At 34.4% G+C, this 22,161-nt stretch overlaps 1 protein-coding gene across 1 annotated transcript; it reads left to right on the top strand.

Moving 5' to 3' along the window:
• Positions 1-254: 254 nt before the first annotated feature.
• LOC129753135 (uncharacterized) lies at positions 255-21,579 on the top strand. The gene is made up of 2 exons (XM_055748933.1): positions 255-1,491; positions 21,539-21,579. Exons 1-2 carry the CDS (start codon positions 255-257, stop codon positions 21,577-21,579), a joined length of 1,278 nt encoding a protein of 425 aa, XP_055604908.1.
• The last annotated feature ends 582 nt before the right edge of the window (positions 21,580-22,161 follow it).

The raw sequence follows: 22,161 nt of genomic DNA, 5'->3' as shown, positions 1-22,161 counted from the left end.
CGATTGCGTTTGTTTGGCGCACGGCAAAAGCATACCAATTTCCATCCGATTGTATGAAATCAAGTTGTTAATAATTTATCATATTCCGTACTGAGCTTTTGAGAGAACAACACGTGCTTTTATTCGCTCTGATAGTATCATTTAAATTTCAAGGCCACAAACTAAAGTTCTTTTGTTAGTGGAGTGGAAAAAAAAAAAATTTTTTTTTGAGTGGAGTGAAAAAGAAAAACATTCTGATTTGAGGTTAAGTAGCCATGAGTAACGACCCCGGAGGGGGTTCCAGGGCATTTGGCTCGTTTTACGAGCTTTTGTCCGGGGACACAACGGAAAATGCTGGAAATCTCAAAAGAAAGATTGGAAATCGACGCAGCCCAACTGAATTCACCAAGTCCATGAAAATTGATTGCAGAAATGGACCACGTTTCTTGGTGCTTCACAGATTGGACAAGGAGAAAACTATGGAGACCGAGAATCCATTCTTCATTAAGAAGGCAATGGATGCTATTACGTCAAATGTACAAATTTCACGTACTCGAAACGGTGATCTTCTTTTGAAGACTGTGGATCGACAGCAAGCTTCCAAACTGGTAAAACAATCGACTTTTGGAGGGATCAACGTCAAAATAACGGAACACGAAACCTTGAACTTGACTTCTGGAACCATCTACTGCCCTGATCTTATCTCACTTTCTGACGCCGAGATTTTGGAAGAGCTTCGAAAGGAGAATGTTACCAAGGTTAGCAGAATGCAACGCAAAGAAGGAAAAAAGAACAAGGATGGGAAAGATAAATTGATCGACACCGGAACATTTGTGCTAACTTTTGATTTGTGCCAACTGCCTGATTCAATCAATGTTGGTTTCTATAGCTGCAAAGTAAAGCTCTATGTGCCATCTCCAATGCGTTGCGCGAATTGCTTACGCTTTGGCCACACGAAGAACCACTGTAAAGGCAACCGTATTTGTGCGAATTGTGGAGGTCTATTCCATCTTGACGGAAAGTGTACTCAACCATCGAAGTGCCTGAACTGTGGTGGAGATCACCCAGCTATTTCCCGAACGTGTGCTAAGTTCGTGGATGAGCTTGAAATTCAACGTATTCGAGTGACCGATCGAGTATCTGTTAGAGAAGCCCGAAGAAAGAGGAGACAACAGGTTCCGGAAGTGCCGATTTTTACCCGAAGTTATGCCCAAGTAGCCCAAAATGCTACGCGCAACGAAAACTCATCGCCCCCGCAACCCAGCATAACCGAAAAAACAACACATCAACCAACAAAAACACCCAAGGTTATCCAACAACAAACAAACCCACCTAATTCTTTCCAACAAGAATCAACTGAAGCTGTTAAACTCAACCGTGACACGACGATGGATGAACAGCCAACATCGGAACAACACCTACAGAAAAAAACCGAGTTCACTAGTAGTGAATCTCTCACCCAACTGCACAAAGGTAATAACCACCCATTCTCACAGGAAGTAGACATGTCAGGTAATTGTAGTAGTACACCATGGTACTCACCTAGTAACTCAGGACAGTCATCTGAACTTGAAAATTTACTCACTCTCTCACAAGCAATAAACAATTCAATCTCTTTAAATCAATCACAAGAATAGTAGTTTAAAAGTTTATGATCATTTTTTTTTTAATTTTTTGATAATGGATTCAAACTTCACTATCTTACAATGGAACTGCAATGGATTCTTCAACAAGTTTGAAGAATTTAAAATTTTGATTCACGATTTTTCACCAGCTGCTATTAGCGTACAAGAAACACACTTTGATCATAACAGAACACCAACATTAAAAAATTACAATATATATTACATAATAGACGAAGTGCATTTGCGAGCCTCAGGAGGTTCAGCAATATTTGTTAATAATAAGTACCACTCAATAGAAATAGATCTGGATACGGAGTTTCAGGCAGTAGCTGTTCGAATGTATTATCCAATGGAATTCACACTATGTAGTCTATATTTGCCACCCGGTTTAAATGTCACTCAGACTGATCTTGAAAAACTTATTCAGCAACTACCAATCCCTTTCCTTGTCACCGGTGACTTAAATGCCCATAGCTTAACTTGGGGATGCTCATCCTCGAATTCTAGAGGAAACACTATTGATCGTTTATTAAGTTCATCAAATATGAATTTATTAAATGATGGTTCCTATACACATTTTTGTCTAGCGAATAACAGTTTTTCGGCGATAGACCTCTCCTTCGGAAGCCCGAGTATCACACCTTTGTTTAATTGGAAAGTTCATTCTGACCTATGTTCGAGCGATCACTTCCCTATTATAATTCATACTCCTATAGGAACATCTACCGTAGAAAGAAGACCTCGATGGGTTATAGAGTCCGCAAATTGGAATTTATTTCAAGATCTTGTGTCATATAACTTAGTAACTAATGAAAATACATCGTTGTCAAAGTTAGAATTACTAAATGGTGTGATAATTCAAGCAGCAAAGGAATCAATGAGAAAAACATCACCCGTTGTTAAGAAACCTAAGCCCCCTTGGTGGAATGATGACATTTTTAAAGCAATTAAAGAACGTAAAAAATTGTTCAAAATATTTAATTCAAATATGACCGATGAAAACAAACTAGCATTTCTTAAAGCCAAAGCCAGGGCTCGTAGGATTATAAGACAATCGAAAAAAGAATCTTGGGAAAAATGTGTGTCTAATATAAATCTCAATACATCCCCCAAACATGTTTGGCGACTAATTCAAAAAATTTCAGGAAATATAAAAAACTCTTCAGTGACTAGTCTCAAGGTTAACGATCGTTTGATAACTGATAAAAGAGAAATTGCTGATGAATTAGGAAAAACTTTTGCTTTCATCTCAAGTTCTGAAAATTACACAAGTGAATTCTTGACATTTAAAAGAAATGCAGAACATGAAATATTTTCTTTTAATGACACAAATCTATCTCAACTGAATCAACCTTTCTCGGTGTACGAATTGGAATCTGTTTTGTCAAGTTTCAAAGGATCTTCGCCCGGTCCTGATGATATAAACTACGATATGCTCAAAAGATTACCACCAGAAGCAAAACTATATTTACTAGACACATTTAATGATATTTATTCCTCACAAACATTCCCTTCCATTTGGAACGAGTCAATTATTTTACCGATTGAAAAACCTAATAAAAACCCAATGTTACCAACAAATAAACGACCTATTTCACTAACATGCTGCACCTGTAAAACGATGGAAAAAATGGTAAATAGAAGATTAGTTTGGTACCTTGAATCGATAAATTTTTTTCATCCCAATCAAAACGGATTTAGAAAATACAGGAACACGATGGACAATTTAGTAACTCTAGAAAGTGCAATTCAAGATGCATTCAGCAAAAAAGAACATTTAGTAGCAATATTTTTCGATCTTGAAAAGGCTTACGATTTGACATGGCGGTATAGAATTGTAGAAATTTTGTACAAAATAGGTGTTCGCGGTAATATTTTGTGGTTCATAAACAGTTTTATGGAAAATCGAATTTTTAGAGTATGTGTGGGAAATACGTTCTCAGCATACTATAAAACAGAAAACGGTGTACCTCAAGGGTCGGTTTTAAGCGTAACGTTATTTTTGGTAGCCATGAGAGCTATTCATGATATTGCTTCTCCAGATGTAATAAATATATCATTTGCTGATGATTTTGCCGCTTTTTGTAAAGATCGAAACTTAGACAGGATTAAAACAAAACTACAATTGTTTTTGGATAACTTAGAGTATTGGTGCAATACGAATGGTTTTAAATTTTCAAACTCTAAAACGAAAGCAGTCCATTTTTGTAAACTTAAAAATTGTCATCAAGATCCAAGATTGAATTTTTTGGGACAGACTATAAAATTTGAAAAAGAACACAAATTTTTAGGAATCACTTTTGATTGTAAATTGAATTGGTCTAAACAAATCAGAATAACTAAAGCTAAAGCAATGAACGCAATAAAAATAATCAAAACACTTTCGAATTCCAGTTGGGGTTCGGATAGAAAAACGCTTTTAACGCTGCATAAAACTTTAGTACTTTCTAGATTAGACTACGGATCAGCATTATATGTAACAGGAGGGAAACAAATTTTGAACCAACTAAATTCCATAAACCATCTTGGTTCAAGATTAGCAATAGGAGCATTTCGAACAAGCCCGACTAAGAGTATTTTAGCTGAATCAGGAGTAATGCCTTTATCATTACGAAGAGATATTCATATAATGAAATTAAGAATAAAAATTTGTTCATTAGAAAACCACCCATTACACCTTTTACAAACAAATGCAAAAAAATCGTTCAAGTGTAGAAGTAGCGCTCTTTTAAATAAGTATGGAATTCCTGATAATCAATCGACTTTTAAAACCTTTCACTCATTTCCACCTTGGACGAAAAATAATATTACGATTGATTTCTCCTTGCATAAAAATTCCAAAAAAAATACTCACTCTCTAGCATTTAGAAACAAATACTTAGAGCTTAGTGACACATATAAAGAATACAATTTTTTCTTCACTGATGGTTCGAAAATAAATTCCAATACTGGACTAGCTTGTTTTAACAAAGACGTAACGATTCAGATACATCTTCCTTGTTTTACCTCGGTTTTTTCCGCGGAGCTTATGGCTATAGAAAAAGCAGTTGAAAATATAGCAACTAATGACTTCTTTTACAAACATATTATATGTTCCGATTCACTGAGCTCTCTCCAAAGTATCGCGAATAAATTTTCTACAAACCCAATTGTTCAAGGCATTCAAAATAAAATATACATGATCCAGTCGTCAAATAAGGTGATAGTACTGCTATGGATTCCTAGTCATATTGGGATAGAAGGTAACGAAAAGGCTGATTACTTGGCAAAGATGAGTATTCGGGACCCAATAACAGATCTTAAAATCACCCATTACGACCTAGGTTCTGCTGTTAAACAACGAGTCTTTGAGGTCTGGAAAGAGGAATGGAAAGCAATTGAAAATAATAAATTGAGAACAATTAAAGATTCAGTAACTGCCTGGAACTCATCATTCAGAAAAAGTAGAAAAGAGTGTGTAATTTTGAGTAGGCTTAGAATAGGGCATAGTATGATTACTCATAAACATATTTTTACAAGAAGCGCTGAGCCTCAATGTGATGTATGTAATACTCAGATGACTGTAGAACATTTTTTATATGATTGTAAAAAATACGATAGAGACAGGAACAAATTTTGTATAGATAGATCAATATTGTTAGATAGAAGCAATCATGAGAATTTATTTAATTTTTTGAAAGCTATTGATTTATATTCTTTAATCTAATTTACATAAAACCAAAGAATTGTAATAATTAGGTGTAAATAGCCTTGATTGTGCTGATCATCTTCATTCCAATAAATAAATAATAATTTATCATAGTCACTGTAAAGATGTTTATTTTTTCGTCATAGTGCAATAGAAAACAAGTTTTTTTCCGTTTTCCAAATAAAATTGAAATCATGTGTACCTCCACAACTGCTATTTTTATTACAGGAAACCTGCAAAATTTTGATGGATTTTGTATCGCTGGTTTTTCTGCAAAATTTTCAGCAATATAAATTGCTAGAAACGATCAGAAAACTCAATTGCTCGCAAATCAGCAATAGAAAAACGAATTCGGAGAAATCTACAAATGTTTGGTTAAAAATTGTTTGTTTTTTTTCCCAAACTAAGCAATATCTGCATGATTTTGTAAACAATTTTTGCTTTTTATTACTTGAAAGAAATATTACACACACAATGTTTAGAAATATGAAGTCTTTCACATAGAATCTGGTCGCATCTTTTCATTTACTGCAGCGCCTCTAGTTGTCACATCGCGAATCTATTGATAGTGTTTTGATCCGGATGGTTTGTTTACTTAGTGGTGAAAATTTCATCAAGATTGAAGTAGTCAGTTAAGCAGCTAGCAGTTGAAGTTTTCGACGATGGAACGCGAAAGGCGAGAGAAAATTCTGCACACTCACGTAGAGAACCGACGTGGTCAGAGGTAAAGATCGCGAAATTCCTGAAATATCCAAAATCGACTGAAAATTCGGTGCTGCAACGTTACCGGGAGACCCTTACGGTGGATCGAGCAAAACAAACCAGGCGTAAAAGTGGAACATATGACCGGAAGCTGTGAGCAAAGGTAATTCGATCAGTTCACAATAATCCTGGAATCTCCTTGCGTGATTTGGCGAAAAAGTTCAAGACGAACCACAGTACAACTCGACGAATTTGTTTGCGAGGAGGCTTGCGGTCGTATCATGCAAGCAAACACCCCAGCAGGACGCTGAAACAAAACCTGGTTGCCAAAACCAGGGCAAGGAGGTTGTACGAGAAAGTGTTGACCAAGTACAACGGATGCATTTTGATGGACGACGAAACTTACGTCAAAAAGGATTTTGGATAAATACGCGGTAACAAATTTCACCTTGCGAAGCGCAAATGGAATGGTACGGGAATGATTCAAGTTTGTTTTCGCAGATAAATTTGCTCGTAAGTTGATGATTTGGCAAGGGATCTGTAGTTGTGGGAACAGGACTAAGATTTTCATCACTGGGGACACAATGAATCGAAATGTTTACAAAGAAGAATGTCTCCAGAAGAGGGTTTTGCCATTCATTCGGTCCCACAAAGGTCCGGTGAAGTTCTGGCCGAACCAATCAAGCTGCCACTACAGCCGGGATGTCGTTAAGTGGTATAAGAAGAACAAGATCGATTTTGTTGGAAAAAGCATCAATCCACCAAACTGTCTGGATTTTCGTCCCATCGAGAAATATTGGGCAATAGTTAAGGGCAAACTGAGGAATTTCTTTGCGGAAAAATAATCTATTTTATCCGACCAGATTCTATGTGAAACTGGCTTTACATATGTACTTGATTTTCAGCCGCTTGAAATCTCAACCCTGAATTTAGCCGTGGTCCTCCAGCAGCAACGTCTGGTCATCTTTTGGCCATAATGACGAATTAATTATTCCGTAAAATAAAAAAAAAATCGTTAACTACATATATTGTTAATTTATAGCAAAAGGATCTTCTTTCGGAATGTTTCGCCTAAACATATTGTTCTTTCAATAAGACAACACTGAACTTAACGATATGACATCCTCCGAACCCACGAAAATATCAAGTCCCTAATATGAGAGATCGATTGCTAGGACTTCAGCAATGCAAATTGTGGGAAAAATTCAGCAAACGAATCAGTTAGCTGGTTTGCATCAAAAATTTGGAATGCTAAAAGTTTCCAGCCAAAAATTTTGCTGGAAACCGAATGAAAATCTTAGTATGCATATATCTACTTATTCTATTCCCTGTGAATATAAACTTTAAATGCTACATTTTTATTTTGTTTTTTAATGTTTTTCTTAAAAATTGAACCATTAGAGAATGGCTAGTAAATGTTTTGCTGATTTTCTGACCTACTCAAGCAAACAACTTGGTAACGCAGTAAGATAGTGTTTAAAGTTAATATGCTAAGAAATTTCAAAAACACTTCTAGTAAGAAATGGGAATTTTCAGGGAATAAAGGCATACTTACTTCATAAAAGTAGAAGAGACAAACTTATTCTATTATTGAATATTTTTTTTATTAATTCGTTTGTTTGAAACGGCTCGGACCTTTTAATTACTGAATGTTGTTATTATTAAATAATTTACTTAAAATTAATCATATACTCGATCAAATGGGTGATGTCGAATTTTGCAAACCAACCACATATTGCCGATTCGTCTAAAAAAACTTACCTGTGCAAAATTTAGGTTCGATTGAAAGATGCCTCAAAGTCCTCAAGATTTCGATTTTTGATCCTCAACAATCACAAAGGGAACCGGAAAAATTGAAATATTAATTTGGATACCAATTGATTAAATAATGCATAACACGTCAAAATCAAGTCCTTACTCGAAAAATATTTTTTGTGAAAAATTGGCTTTACAATTTCAAAAACCACTTTGAGGCCCAAGGAAAATCGGAAAAATTGAATTTAAAGTTTTGATGACAAATAACCAAAAAATACATGAAACGTCGATATCTGGTGATTTCTCAAAACAAATTTTTGGCCAAAAATAGACTTTTTAAGAAGTCCCAGACAGTAGATTTTTGGGACAGTTTTTTTTCGAAATAACAACAGATCTCGACCTTTCATGCATTTTCAAGTCATTTAGCGATTTTCTCGGTTCCCATTGGTCTTCCCTAACGTAATTTTCAATACTGTGAAGCGAATTTTTGACAATTTTTAGCGAGTTAGCACCAGATTCCAAAATCCAAAATCAACAGCAAGTTCAAATATCTGAGAATTTTGTTTTAAATTATTTTTTTTCTGAGGCTTGTAATAAACTCATTATATCTTCAATTATTGCATCATTACTTCTTTTCGAACGCTTCCTGAGAGCTCAGAAAAAACTGCCGTTTTTGATCTTAAGTGTGAGTTGAGGGAAAAAAGTTACAATTTTATCATTGAACATTATATTGTTCATTCCTTAACCCTTATCCGTCCCTGATTTTTTAACCAGTTTTAGTCCCTGGCAGGCGCGGTCCTATGGACGAGGGGGGGGGGGGGGGTAATCGGAGTGCGACAAGCGGCAAAAAAACCACTTCAAAATACTCGCAAAAACTGGAGTTGCTATAAAAACTTAGAACTTTTCCTAGTAGGTGTAGTTTAAATTTTTTAAAATTTCCACTTCGTAGGGGTGATTGTTAAATATAAGAGTTAAATGATTTCTTAAACGCTTAAGATTGAAAAAAGTCGATCCACCAAAATAAAACAGCTGTAACTTTCTGGATTATCTGGATTGATTTTCACCAAATAATTTTTGTTGTAGTAGGTACTTACAATGTTGAATTCGAATTTGCTGACCACATATGTATCTTTCATACATTTATATCTATTCGATTTTCTTAAAAACACTAAAAATACTGCTTATAAAATTAGAGGTGATGTACAAAATCTGATAAAAAATCGAGTTCAGGACTCAGTTTTTTAAACATAGGCTCCAAAAACTTGCCGTTGTTTTAATTACTCTCATGATTTATCTATCCCATCATCACTCGACTATTTTTTCGGAAGCAAAGTAATCGCTCAAGTTGAACATTTAGAAGATATTTTTATTATTTTTAACCAACATGGCTTGGTTTCAAAATTCACAGAAATTATGTCACTGATACTGCAGCTCATCCACATAACAGTAAATAAAATTTGAAGCAAAAATCCAGCTTGAAAATTTATGTTAAAAATCCCCTCTGAATCTGGAAGTTTAAGTATTTAAATTGCAATTGATCAGGGTTTTTCATTGAAAAAAAAGTATTTGTTATCAGAAATCATTCGTTCCAAATTTGTTACTTATTCTTTCGATTCAGTTCTAATAAAAATAGAAACCTTCCTAGGATAGCTTAAAATTAGAGTAAAAAAATAAATAGAAATAAAGTTCCAAAAGCTTCATACCTAAGAATTTGATTTCAATAATGTTGTTTATAAGTTAAATTTATATTTAGAAATTGAAGAAGAAATATTTCAGAAAAATAATAAAATTTTAAGTTTTAAACTCATAGCAATTATTAACAAACACTTATATCAAATAAATTTTTGAATTTCAAAACGTGCTGTTGAAAAATAAAAATCATTTAAATTTTCATGAGAGTGTTGCACTGATATGAAGATGCTTAGGAAAAATATTGTAGATAAATCGAAGATTTTCTTTATATTTCGTTTTTATAAATGTGTGTTTTTTTATTTGTAAAATTACATTTATATCGGAAAATAAAATAAAGAGTGATAACTGCCAAATAAACAAACGAAGAAAATTATCTTTTTGTCAACATTTTTTTTTGCAGTGAATATTATAGATTCACATATTGTTTTATAACAGGATGTATAAGTTGTTTAAATGGATATCAAAATTAGTATCTTGAGAAAATGTGTTAAAAGTTTTCACTATTCTTCTCTTATTTCAAGTTTTTTTTTTAAAACAAACCTCTAGTTTAGTTAAATGAAATTTGAAGGGAAGAGGAGGAGCAGTGCACAGCAAGGTCGTGTGAACGGGGAGTGGAGGTTGGGGTTTTAACATCCTCTCTCTTCCATGGAGATTTTTTTCTAGTAAAATTTGTAGTTCAATAAATGAATTTTCCGTAAGGTTGCCTGAGTTTTTCAGCACATATCCCGGCCGGAAAAATCCGAGATATTTTAGCTTTAAACCAGACAAAATCAGGACATTTGATTTAAATTTTCAACAATAAATACGTGCAATATTCGGGAAAATTTGGTTAAAACCTAGAAATAACTCATCAAAAACCTAGAAAAAAAAATTTGAAAAAAATGTTCTCATTAGAATTTATAGACAGTTTTTAAATAATATTTTAGGTTTCCAAAATCTTTTCTTGATTATTGGTATGAAACTTGCTTAATATTTTTTGTTTAAGACGTAAATATAAAAAAAAAATTTACAACACATTTTGTTTTTTTAGTTTCATTTGACCGGACTTTTTCCAAATTTCATTTTAAATATGCGGGCGAACCCGGATAAAACTGGGCAATCTGGAAACCTTCATTTTTTGTAGTTACGTGAAATTGAAAATGTGTTTTGAAAATAAAAATTAACAATCATGTCAGAAAATTGGCTCGCCTCCGGTTTTTAGTCTTATATAACTCTAGGCCTGAGACATTTCATTCTACGACATGTTAATACGTTCACGAATTGAAATTAAATTTTTATTTTCAATTCTAATTTACAATAAAATCAACCTTTTGTTAGAAACTCAAACCTTGATACATAAAAACCCTACCTCGTTGATATTTTTTTTAAAATAAATGTATTTAAACAAGTTCAGCTATTACTTTGTGGATTATTCCTTGGACAAAAGATCGTTTATATCATTACAAATTTTATACTTGTATGGAATATTCTTCTAGAACCCAATTCCAGCTTCTATTTTTTTTTATCTAAATGCTCAACTCCAAATTCAAAAGGGTTTTAATAAACTACACAAGGTTACAAAATTAACATTTTAAGGTAAAAAGAAATCAAGAGTTTATTTTGGATTTCTTTTGGTTAACTAACATTATTTAAATAGGTTAAAAAAATTTCAAGAAAATTCTGCATTTTTTTGATAAAACTTTTAAACATTAGAATAAACATTTGAAATAAGCGTTCCTTCCTATCAACTTTCTTTCCCCAAGAAGGCAAGTAATTTTGACTGCTGGGAAAAAGTTATAGAAGTTTTTTATTTTTTCACTGTTCGAAATTCTGTATAATAATAGACTTTTAACGAATGGTTAAAGAAGTATTAACTACAATGAATTTAAGATATTTCTCTAAGCAAAATCCAAATCGTTTTTCAGACTTTCACCAAATTGGCAAAATAAAATAAAAACTTTGTTTCTAAAAACATTCTTAGGTAATGCCAGAATAGTCTTTCCAAATTATTTTCCAATTGTCTTTTATCTTTTCAATTTTATTTGGAAAATACTTCCTTATCAGTAACTTACGGAAAATAACATTGATTTAAAATTTTGATTGTGATTCATTTTGATCCGTATCAGTAATAATTTTTATTTTTCCGAGTTTGTGTGAAGATTATGAGTTTTTATATCGTTTTAGAAATGGATTTCTTTATTTATTGTGTTTTTGGTATTTTTATTATTTTTAGCAAAATTTGAAACTCAAAACCCCCCACCCCTTCCTTCGATGGACGTTCCTTTTTATTTGACTGATTTTTGTAAATTTGGAAAATCCCCCCCCCCCCCTGTAGGCAACTCAAGGACCGCCCCTGGTTCCTGGAGTGTCAATTTGACACTCCTGACTAAGACCAATATAACTCTCTTGTTTTCCAACCGATTTTTACCAAATTTAAAGTTTTGGAAATCTAGTAATGTAATTCAAATATTTTTTTTTTCAGACAATTCAGTTATCCGTTATTCAAGGTCTATTAAAATAAATCTAAAAAAACATGCTTTGGAAAAAATAATATAGATCAGCTACGGAATGCTCAAAACAATTTCAATAAATGTCCAAGAAAGCTGAAGTTTGAAGCTATACGTTGCACAAACAGATACAGACACCGTTCGTTTTTGGCAACATGCCCGAACATTTTGTGTTGCCAAAATCGAACGGTTTTTTTCTCCTGAATTTTTTCTCGTATTTTCACGAAATAACTGTTTTGATTATCATTAACGTTATTTTTAATCAATATCCGACAATTTTTAGTAATTTTTGATTATTTTTTATCATGTTTTCCATGAATTTTGTACTATTTTTTTTTGTTTTTAATGTTTATTTTTTTGGTCATTTTTGGTTTTTTTTTATCATTCTTCATCATTTTTTAGTTGTTTTTTGTCATTATTAGTTTTTGTTCATTGTTCATTGTTTGTTTTTGTTTTCTAATTTTTTAAATTTTTCATCTTTTTGTCATTTTAAAGTACTTTATAAATTTTTAAAAATACTTAGGATTTTGTTGTTGTATTTAATCATCATTTCAGAACGTAAAACCGTATGTATGGTGTTTGTCTAAATTATATTGGTCCTGTTATAGCAAAAACTAAAAGGTAATGTTTTTTTTAAAAACCGTTCGATTTTGGCACATGTGCCAAAATCGGATGTTGCCAAAATCGAATGTTGTTAAAATCGAATGTTGCCAAAAACGAACGGGGTCTGTATATTTCTATGGAATTTTTTAAGTTCACGACAAAACAAATGTAGAAAAATGGTGTAAAACCCGCTCTTCTCAATTAGTGAGCCGTCAAATTTTTTGGGTCCCTCCTGATTTTTTAAAAGAGGAATGGAAAGTTGATGTAATTTGGCACATTTTTGCATTTTAAGGTTTTCAAAAGACGAAACACAGAATTTATCACTAATTTCAAAGGTAGCTGTGTTTTCATGTTTTTGTCAATTTGCAATTTCTCTGATTTTCTTGCATTTAAATTAAACTTTGTACTGGATGTTGAGTATAAATATTAACTCAAGTTTTCCGCAGTATTTTTATATTCACCACAAAGCCAATTTCAAACCGATTCTAGTGGTGTTATTACATAAGCGCTCCGACGATTTATACTCTTTGGCTCTTAGACTTTGTCTGAGTTACATCATGAGGTTTCCAAAACAATCAATTTTGTAGAAATCGTTTGAGAATCAAGAGAGACACACTAAGTTTTTTTACAAGGTTTCCATGTTCCATGTCCTATATGTTATCGACAGATTTCATACCGCGTTAAAAAACCTTAGTGTAAAGCGGTCAAATTGACACTCAAGGGTTTTATTAAGGAGTTTCTAAAGAAGAGATTTCAAGATTTCATTGAAGTTTCCCGAAGAAATTGTTGTATTCGGATGCACCCAGATAAAGTTACAAGCCGCCAAACTTCCAAAGTGTCATTTTGACACCCAAAGACGAATAAGGATAAAAAAAAACAAAAAAAAAAAAGATTTCCATCACGATTTTTATTGGTTAGAGAAATATGACGAGGCTCTACTCTCTCCCTTCTTGCCGATCTAAATTTGGCGTACTCTCAGATTTCTAGGAAAATTCTTTATCTGCTGGAATTTCGGAAATAATGTTGAAATAAAAATAGGATGAAGGAGTTTGACGAGGCATTTTGAAGTTAATCATAAACGTTGTGATAACTTATGATAATCTTTATAAGGCCGGAATAAATTTCAAATTCTTCTTTTGTCACTCGGAGTTGGAATATCGCGAGGGGGGGACAATAAAAAATAACGCGAAAAACAAATAAATTGGAATAAAATGCACGAAAGCTTGTACACAACCAAATTACATACTATTTCATTGCATAAAACCTAAAAATCAAGTATTTTTTATCGAAAAATTCAATAAAATCAAGAATACTAAATGTGAATTGACTTCCAACTTCCAAAATTTGGTTTTTGGTCTTGTCATCTTTCGAATATTTGATTTTTTATTAAATACTTCTAACTTTATTTTCCCCCCTTCGGGATTTTGGAAATTTCGAAGGGGGGGGTGACAAAAGAAGAAATTGATATTTGTTCCAGTCTAATTAAGTATGTTGGTCGAAACATCCTTAAAACATGGAAACTTGATATTAAAAGACAACAAATTTCAAGGAAACACATCAAATAATATCTTCCATTTAAAGTTTTTTTCTTCACTGAAACACAAACAGTTTATGCATCTTTATCTTGCAATCAAACCCAACCAAATAAAAGTATAAAAAAAAATACTGAGAGAAGCGTTCGATGATAAAATTGCAACGTTCTTCCCTCAACTAAAATGATTCAACGTCCAGTGGAAAGCCAACAATATCTCGAATAGTTTGGCTCAACCGAAAATCTGTTGTCATTTACCAGTAAATGAAACTTCGAGGATAAAGTTGAGTCCTTAAGTCCACACCTTGGAAGAGAAGATGATAATTCCTGTTTTTCATAATTTTCTTTGAACTAATCTGCAGCGTCACGTGTTTGATAATCTTAATATTCATGTAGGTAACATCATATTCTTCATCTCAATAGTTATTTGATACTAAGAAAATGTGCTTTGTAGATTCCAAAATGTTGCTCATTCTATGCATTGAGAAGCACGGATTCTGTATGCATTCTTTGATTTTTTTCAAAAATCAATGACACGATTATAAAATGTATTATTTTAGTATATTCTTGAATTTGTTTTATTTTTGTTTGCCATTGAAGGAACATAAAAATTCCAAAAACAAGCATTTCATTCTGCTCAACAACATATTATTTGAATTCCACATCGGTTCCTCAATATCAACCAATTGAAGTTCTCACCATCCAGAAGTAGGAAGGTAAATAATTGCTTCCTGACATCTTCCTTGAGGTGTTGTTAAACGGCTGTGCGCTGTGCTGTGCTGTGTGATTCATTGAAGAGATAACAATTTTTCAGCACACCATACGTCACAAGTCAGGCAACCAGACCAGCAAAAGGTAGCTAAAGCACCAGCTTGACAAGCAATAGTTTGGGGCACCTTTCGATGAGCCAACTGGGGAGACAACCGTGAACGCGTGTATCTACAACGTAAAGTTACCACCGCGAAAGCGTCTGTTGGATTGTGTTGTGTTGTCTAAGAGTCCGTGCTAGCTACATTTGTCAAATCCTCCAACGACTCACGCTGTAGGTGTACAAACACATGTACAATAGTGGTTATCCGGCACATCGAGGAACAAGCAGCGTGAATTCGAGTCGTTTCTCGGTTCTCGGTTTTACCCGAGGAGGAAAACAAAGGAAACAAAGATTGGGGACGGTGAATAATTTATGTGCTCGCAATTTTACAGTCACAAAGCTCGGATGCTCTCGCACCGAAGAGATCCTTCGGGTGGAGAAATTGCTGTACGTCTGTATCAAATTGTGTAACTAGGTATGCGAAACAACCGAATCCAAATACCGGTGGTTTGGCGTAACTTCCAATTTCGAAGGATTCGGAAAGGTATTGAAATCTTTCAGAAACATTGAAAGAGCTCGCAATATTAAAAGTGACTTATTGAGGCCTGATTATTTGTACCTACTGTATAAAGGTGCCTTAATAATTTTTTTTGCAGCTAAGCTAAAGCTAAGCTAAAGCTAAGCTAAAGCTAAGCTAAAGCTAAGCTAAAGCTAAGCTAAAGCTAAGCTAAAGCTAAGCTAAAGCTAAGCTAAAGCTAAGCTAAAGCTAAGCTAAAGCTAAGCTAAAGCTAAGCTAAAGCTAAGCTAAAGCTAAGCTAAAGCTAAGCTAAAACTAAGCTAAAGCTAAGCTAAAGCTAAGCTAAAGCTAAGCTAAAGCTAAGCTAAAGCTAAGCTAAAGCTAAGCTAAAGCTAAGCTAAAGCTAAGCTAAAGCTAAGCTAAAGCTAAGCTAAAGCTAAGCTAAAGCTAAGCTAAAGCTAAGCTAAAGCTAAGCTAAAGCTAAGCTAAAGCTAAGCTAAAGCTAAGCTAAAGCTAAGCTAAAACTAAGCTAAAGCTAAGCTAAAGCTAAGCTAAAGCTAAGCTAAAGCTAAGCTAAAGCTAAGCTAAGCTAAAGGTGCCTTAATAATTTTTTTTGCAGCTAAGCTAAAGCTAAGCTAAAGCTAAGCTAAAGCTAAGCTAAAGCTAAGCTAAAGCTAAGCTAAAGCTAAGCTAAAGCTAAGCTAAAGCTAAGCTAAAGCTAAGCTAAAGCTAAGCTAAAGCTAAGCTAAAGCTAAGCTAAAGCTAAGCTAAAGCTAAGCTAAAGCTAAGCTAAAGCTAAGCTAAAGCTAAGCTAAAACTAAGCTAAAGCTAAGCTAAAGCTAAGCTAAAGCTAAGCTAAAGCTAAGCTAAAGCTAAGCTAAAGCTAAGCTAAAGCTAAGCTAAAGCTAAGCTAAAGCTAAGCTAAAGCTAAGCTAAAGCTAAGCTAAAGCTAAGCTAAAGCTAAGCTAAAGCTAAGCTAAAGCTAAGCTAAAGCTAAGCTAAAGCTAAGCTAAAGCTAAGCTAAAGCTAAGCTAAAGCTAAGCTAAAGCTAAGCTAAAGCTAAGCTAAAGCTAAGCTAAAGCTAAGCTAAAGCTAAGCTAAAGCTAAGCTAAAGCTAAGCTAAAGCTAAGCTAAAGCTAAGCTAAAGCTAAGCTAAAGCTAAGCTAAAGCTAAGCTAAAGCTAAGCTAAAGCTAAGCTAAAGCTAAGCTAAAGCTAAGCTAAAGCTAAGCTAAAGCTAAGCTAAAGCTAAGCTAAAGCTAAGCTAAAGCTAAGCTAAAGCTAAGCTAAAGCTAAGCTAAAGCTAAGCTAAAGCTAAGCTAAAGCTAAGCTAAAGCTAAGCTAAAGCTAAGCTAAAGCTAAGCTAAAGCTAAGCTAAAGCTAAGCTAAAGCTAAGCTAAAGCTAAGCTAAAGCTAAGCTAAAGCTAAGCTAAAGCTAAGCTAAAGCTAAGCTAAAGCTAAGCTAAAGCTAAGCTAAAGCTAAGCTAAAGCTAAGCTAAAGCTAAGCTAAAGCTAAGCTAAAGCTAAGCTAAAGCTAAGCTAAAGCTAAGCTAAAGCTAAGCTAAAGCTAAGCTAAAGCTAAGCTAAAGCTAAGCTAAAGCTAAGCTAAAGCTAAGCTAAAGCTAAGCTAAAGCTAAGCTAAAGCTAAGCTAAAGCTAAGCTAAAGCTAAGCTAAAGCTAAGCTAAAGCTAAGCTAAAGCTAAGCTAAAGCTAAGCTAAAGCTAAGCTAAAGCTAAGCTAAAGCTAAGCTAAAGCTAAGCTAAAGCTAAGCTAAAGCTAAGCTAAAGCTAAGCTAAAGCTAAGCTAAAGCTAAGCTAAAGCTAAGCTAAAGCTAAGCTAAAGCTAAGCTAAAGCTAAGCTAAAGCTAAGCTAAAGCTAAGCTAAAGCTAAGCTAAAGCTAAGCTAAAGCTAAGCTAAAGCTAAGCTAAGCCTAAGCTAAAGCTAAGCTAAAGCTAAGCTAAAGCTAAGCTAAAGCTAAGCTAAAGCTAAGCTAAAGCTAAGCTAAGCCTAAGCTAAAGCTAAGCTAAAGCTAAGCTAAAGCTAAGCTAAAGCTAAGCTAAAGCTAAGCTAAAGCTAAGCTAAAGCTAAGCTAAAGCTAAGCTAAAGCTAAGCTAAAGCTAAGCCCAAACTTAAACTCTCTTCAATATGAATACAGCTCACTACAAAATACATGCACTCATTGATTTAGATTCTGACTTCGATGTGTAAGGTTTTGGCAAAAGAAAACAGTCTTAGACTTTTCCGTACGTCTTTCGAGTGAAAGAAGCTTCCCAATATCCAGAAGTATTCTCTTGAGAATATCGAGTATTGCATAATGTAACAAGAGACTATCTCCTCTCGTGTGGCGGGCTGAGAAAATGCTGTGGAACGGAATTTCAGCAATACAAAAAAGTACAAGGGAGGCTAGGGGGTTGTTTTACGGTTGTCATTCCGCACGTGCCACTTTGCTAAGTCGGAAGGGAGGAGCTGAGTCCATTGCTTGAGGGAAACGCTTGGGCGACAAGAAATTGTATACGTACGGACGACAATACTCATCCGAGCAAAACAACACGCAAACGGAACAAATTTCCAAGTCACTCTCGCGAGCTTCTTCCTTCTTTTTGCATGTTTATCCGTATGGGTGAAACGATATAAACAAATAGCAGACCTCATTATTTATTGAGCAAAGATACATCCAATTACGGGATAACTATAGACAACTGCTGGATAAAGTAAGTTGCTGAAAGTGCATTCGATCAGGACAGCTGAAGCATTTTGACGACAACAACTTTTCTTGTGTGCATCAGCCGGTTGAAAAGCTGTTGAGAGCAATTGTGAAATGTATTTTTCGGATAACGATTAGCATACCTTTGCTCTGTGAAGGCGGAAGCATTTGCTTGAAAATGAAAACTTCCGTGCCTCTTAACGAATCTTTAAATGAAAAACAAGTGATTAAAAATACAAAACTTTATAAAACAAGATAATTAGGAAACAAGATTAAACAAAAAACAACATGATAAAACATGATAAAACATGAGAAAAGTACAGAAACAAGATAAGTTGAGAAAAACTATCAACAATCAACTAAATAAATCATGAGCAACGTCACAATATAACATATTAATAGGAAACAAACAACTGATACTCAGATCTGGAGAGAACAAACGAGACTTTACAGAAACAAACAAGAATGCATACGATGATAATGATATTTACAAAATTTACAAAATTTAAAAAATTTACAAAATTTTTAAAATGAACAAAATTTACAACATTTACAAAATTTACAACATTTACAAAATTTACAAAATTTACAAAATTTTTAAAAATTTACAAAATTCACAAAATTTACAAAATTTACAAAATTTACAAAATACACAGAATTTGTGATACTATTGAAAATTTTTTAACATTTGTTAAGGATTGTGTTGTTTCGCAAAATATTGATGTTTATTCAGAATCTGAATTTTATACCAAAAATGTATGGAGTGAGATTCTACAAATATGTTTGTAAGAAGTTGAATTCAATCTGTTTGTTTATGGAATCTCAATCTGGGAAGCAACACATACCAAAGTTATGATATCAACATGGCCAGTTCAATAAAAAAAAATCTGTAGGCAACAAATAGACCGCCCTTCTTGTTTAACCTTAAGAACTTGACTCCGCCACCAAATGTTTTTGGACAATTCCACAAATCTCACCCTCGAGACAAATGAAAATGCATGCAGGGATCCAAATCCGATATTTTTTTTCCTTACTTCAAAAAAAACGGGCAAAATCTCACCGGCTCGAACAATATTTGTATCATCATTTCCAGCACCTTCTTTTTATCGTCCCCGTCATCAGTATCGGGGAGAATATTTGCGGAAGACCTTTTCCCCTTTGTAAGGAGTTCAAAACCTTACGAGCTTTCCGATATCCCTAATGGGGTTGCGACCCTCCAGAACCAATAGTAAGAAAAATACGGAAGAAAAAAAAAACAAATCAAGCGATCCATAGCGACTGTAGGAGTTTTTTTACTACCATGTTTCGGTTTTACTACTCAGAATTTATGCACACTTGGGCAGCAAATAAAGCCATCTCGTAAGGTACACCCACACATCAAGGGGAAAATTTCAAAAAAGCCGGAAAAACACACGGCATGTACGAATTTGTAAATGGTGTCATGTTATCGATTTGGCGGGGCATCGAAATCGAAAAGAGTGCAATATCGGCTAGGGTTTGTTTTATTTATGATGGGTCGTTGTTGTTGATGATCTCTGGGCAGTGTGTTTCTGTTTTTTTTTTTTTGTGCGAAAAATAAACAATGTTTTAAACTGCAGGAAAAAACAAAATCCATATTCTACTCTATTTGATTTTTAATGCTGTCAGCAGCAACATGCATTTTCATTCATTCATAGGATTTTGGAAGCTATCCAATCTCAATTCTTTTTTGCAAAATCTCTCGTCGAAATCCGACCACCTCCTCCTTCTAATCTCCTTTCTGAAAAGTAGAGAGCGGTCTTAAACCATCAAAAAAACTACCAAACTTCTACATTTTTTGTATGAAATTTCGAGCTATCATTGAATCAATTTTTTTAAAGACATCATAGAAATTTTAAATCAAAATTATTGAATATTTTTAACCATTGTCCAAAGTTTATCGGCAGACTTAATTTTTATGAACTTGGCATTTCTTTATTGTGCTCACATCTGATCTGATTTGCTTACTTCGAACTTCGCTACAGATCAAAAATAATCTCTGAATTTATAAACGGCACTTCTATCTTTTTTTATGTGTCTTTCTTAACTCATTCAATCATATGTTTAGAAGTTACTTCAAAGTCAAGTGTAATGGTTCCCTTTCGCCCATCGAAACTTTAGCTTTTTGTCAGAAGTAGCCCATTTGTTCAAATATTCTTACCTTGGCATATTCAGTGGATCAAAAACGTGAGTGATCTTTCGCTAGCCTTCCATGATAACATCCGACTTAATCCCGATGCTAAGTAGAAGCACCCACACACTGTTCCTTACACCTGTTTTTCATTAACACAAACTTCCAGCAAGAGTGAAAGGATAAGTATCTGCTCGACCGACCCATTTCATTATTTCGCGGTGTTTTACCTCGTTAAAAACTTTTTGCAGAATGTATGATTTTGCCCGGAAAAACTTGATAAACCCCTCCTGGTAGACACAAGGTAAAAGCGAGAGCAACTTTTCTATTTTCAGTCAAAACTTTCAACGTTTTTGTAGGCCAGTTTCATCTCGTTTCATATCTTCCCGCATCAGTTTTGGCTCCTGGCTTATGTAAGCTGCCACAAAGTTACTGTACCGGATGCATGCACCCAAACTACCTTCTAGTTATTGTAGCAGCAGAGTTGAGTTTTTGAAGAAGGCTAATCCAACCGAAGCAGATCCGGAGGCTGATACTTGCTGCTATTTTCAGGATGTTACCATCACACATATGTAAAAGCTACTGCGCTGTTCTCATTCTTCGGAGCTCACATTTCTGAGCTATGTATATCCATCATCAGTTTTTCCGGGAGAGAAGGTTCATCTTAAAACAGGGAGTGGGAAGTAGCAGCACAAAAGGTCAAACTTCCGTGCTGTGCTAGTTAGTAGCAGCAGCAGTTTGAGCCGGATGTAACGCGTGGAGATGGCGTCCGGCTGCTTCCGGCAGACCGCTAACGGCAAACAATAGAGATTCAACCATCAGCCCCGATTTTCCAAGATAGCTTCGGCGACGGTGCAGCAGCCAGCAGAAAATGTATGAATATTTTACACAACTTTTAATGACACTGTGAAATATACTTTTGCCCCATGTTTTCCGGTTTTCGGAGGTGGTTGGCCTCGTTCAGTGGGTTAGATTCAATTTAAGTTTTTGTTAGGTTGTAAATTGAGATGCCAGATTTCGCTTACTTTTGAATAAAATGAAATTCTTTTCTTTTAAGAACAAATAATTAAAATGGGGTTATATTTTATTTGTTTTATTTTTTTATATTTTAAGGTTCTTGCCTCCTGTAGAATCCCGTCAATTGTGATATTCCGGATACAAGAAAATACGCGATAACGTTTCGGTAGGAGAATTATATTTAAGTCAACTGTACGCAGCAAGAATCATTTGCCAACTAACTTGACATAGCAGTGTTTGTAAAGCATCAAGAATTAATATGTTTTCTCTCGCTCTCCCAGCGCGTCTCGGCTCATCTCTACATCCCTTCTCGTCTCCCTAGAAGAAAAAAAGTTAATAAATGGTAATAAGAAATAAGAACTAATGTAAGCATACTTAAAAGTTTGCTAGATTATCTACTGGGACTATATCGCTTTGGAACCTTGTGCGTTCTAGCTGTCCTTTTCGGTTCAGGTTCATCATGATTGATGTCAACACGTCTTTTCGAAGGTTGCGGAATTTGCGGTGTAGTAGAGCAGTTGTATTCATTTTCTTCAGGCATGTCAAGTGCTGAATCGGTGTTTTCTATTCCGTTTGTAAATTTCTTGAGATGTGTGACACATCGACGATATGAAATTCCTTCTTCATTCATCACTACTGCTTCATTTCCAATTCTGCTTACGACTTTATATGGCTTTAATCCAAACTTAGGTTCTAATTTGCCACTTTCGAAATTCTTTAGCAAAACGGTATCACCTTCTACGATGGACGATCTTCTAGCGTGTCTTCTAGCATCAGCGTAAAGTTTGCCTTGCATTTTCTTCATGGCATCGGTTTCACGTACATCTTCTTCTTTTCTCCACCCGGGATCTGTTCTGAGAGATGGCAACAAATCTTTGACGGGACGACCCGTCATCAACTCTAA

Source organism: Uranotaenia lowii, chromosome 3, assembly GCF_029784155.1.
Source record: "Uranotaenia lowii strain MFRU-FL chromosome 3, ASM2978415v1, whole genome shotgun sequence".
NCBI classification, from domain to species: Eukaryota; Metazoa; Arthropoda; class Insecta; order Diptera; family Culicidae; genus Uranotaenia; species Uranotaenia lowii.
The sequence above is the reverse complement of the archived record's forward strand: the minus strand, read 5'-3'. Positions and strand labels throughout refer to the sequence as shown.

Coding starts and splice junctions, on each gene's coding strand:
- LOC129753135 (XM_055748933.1), top strand. CDS start 255: ATGAGTAACGACCCCGGAGGGGGTTCCAGGGCATTTGGCTCGTTTTAC. Junction 1,492..21,538: donor ACAGGAAGTAGACATGTCAG/GTAATTGTAGTA, acceptor TCGCTCTCCCAG/CGCGTCTCGGCTCATCTCTA.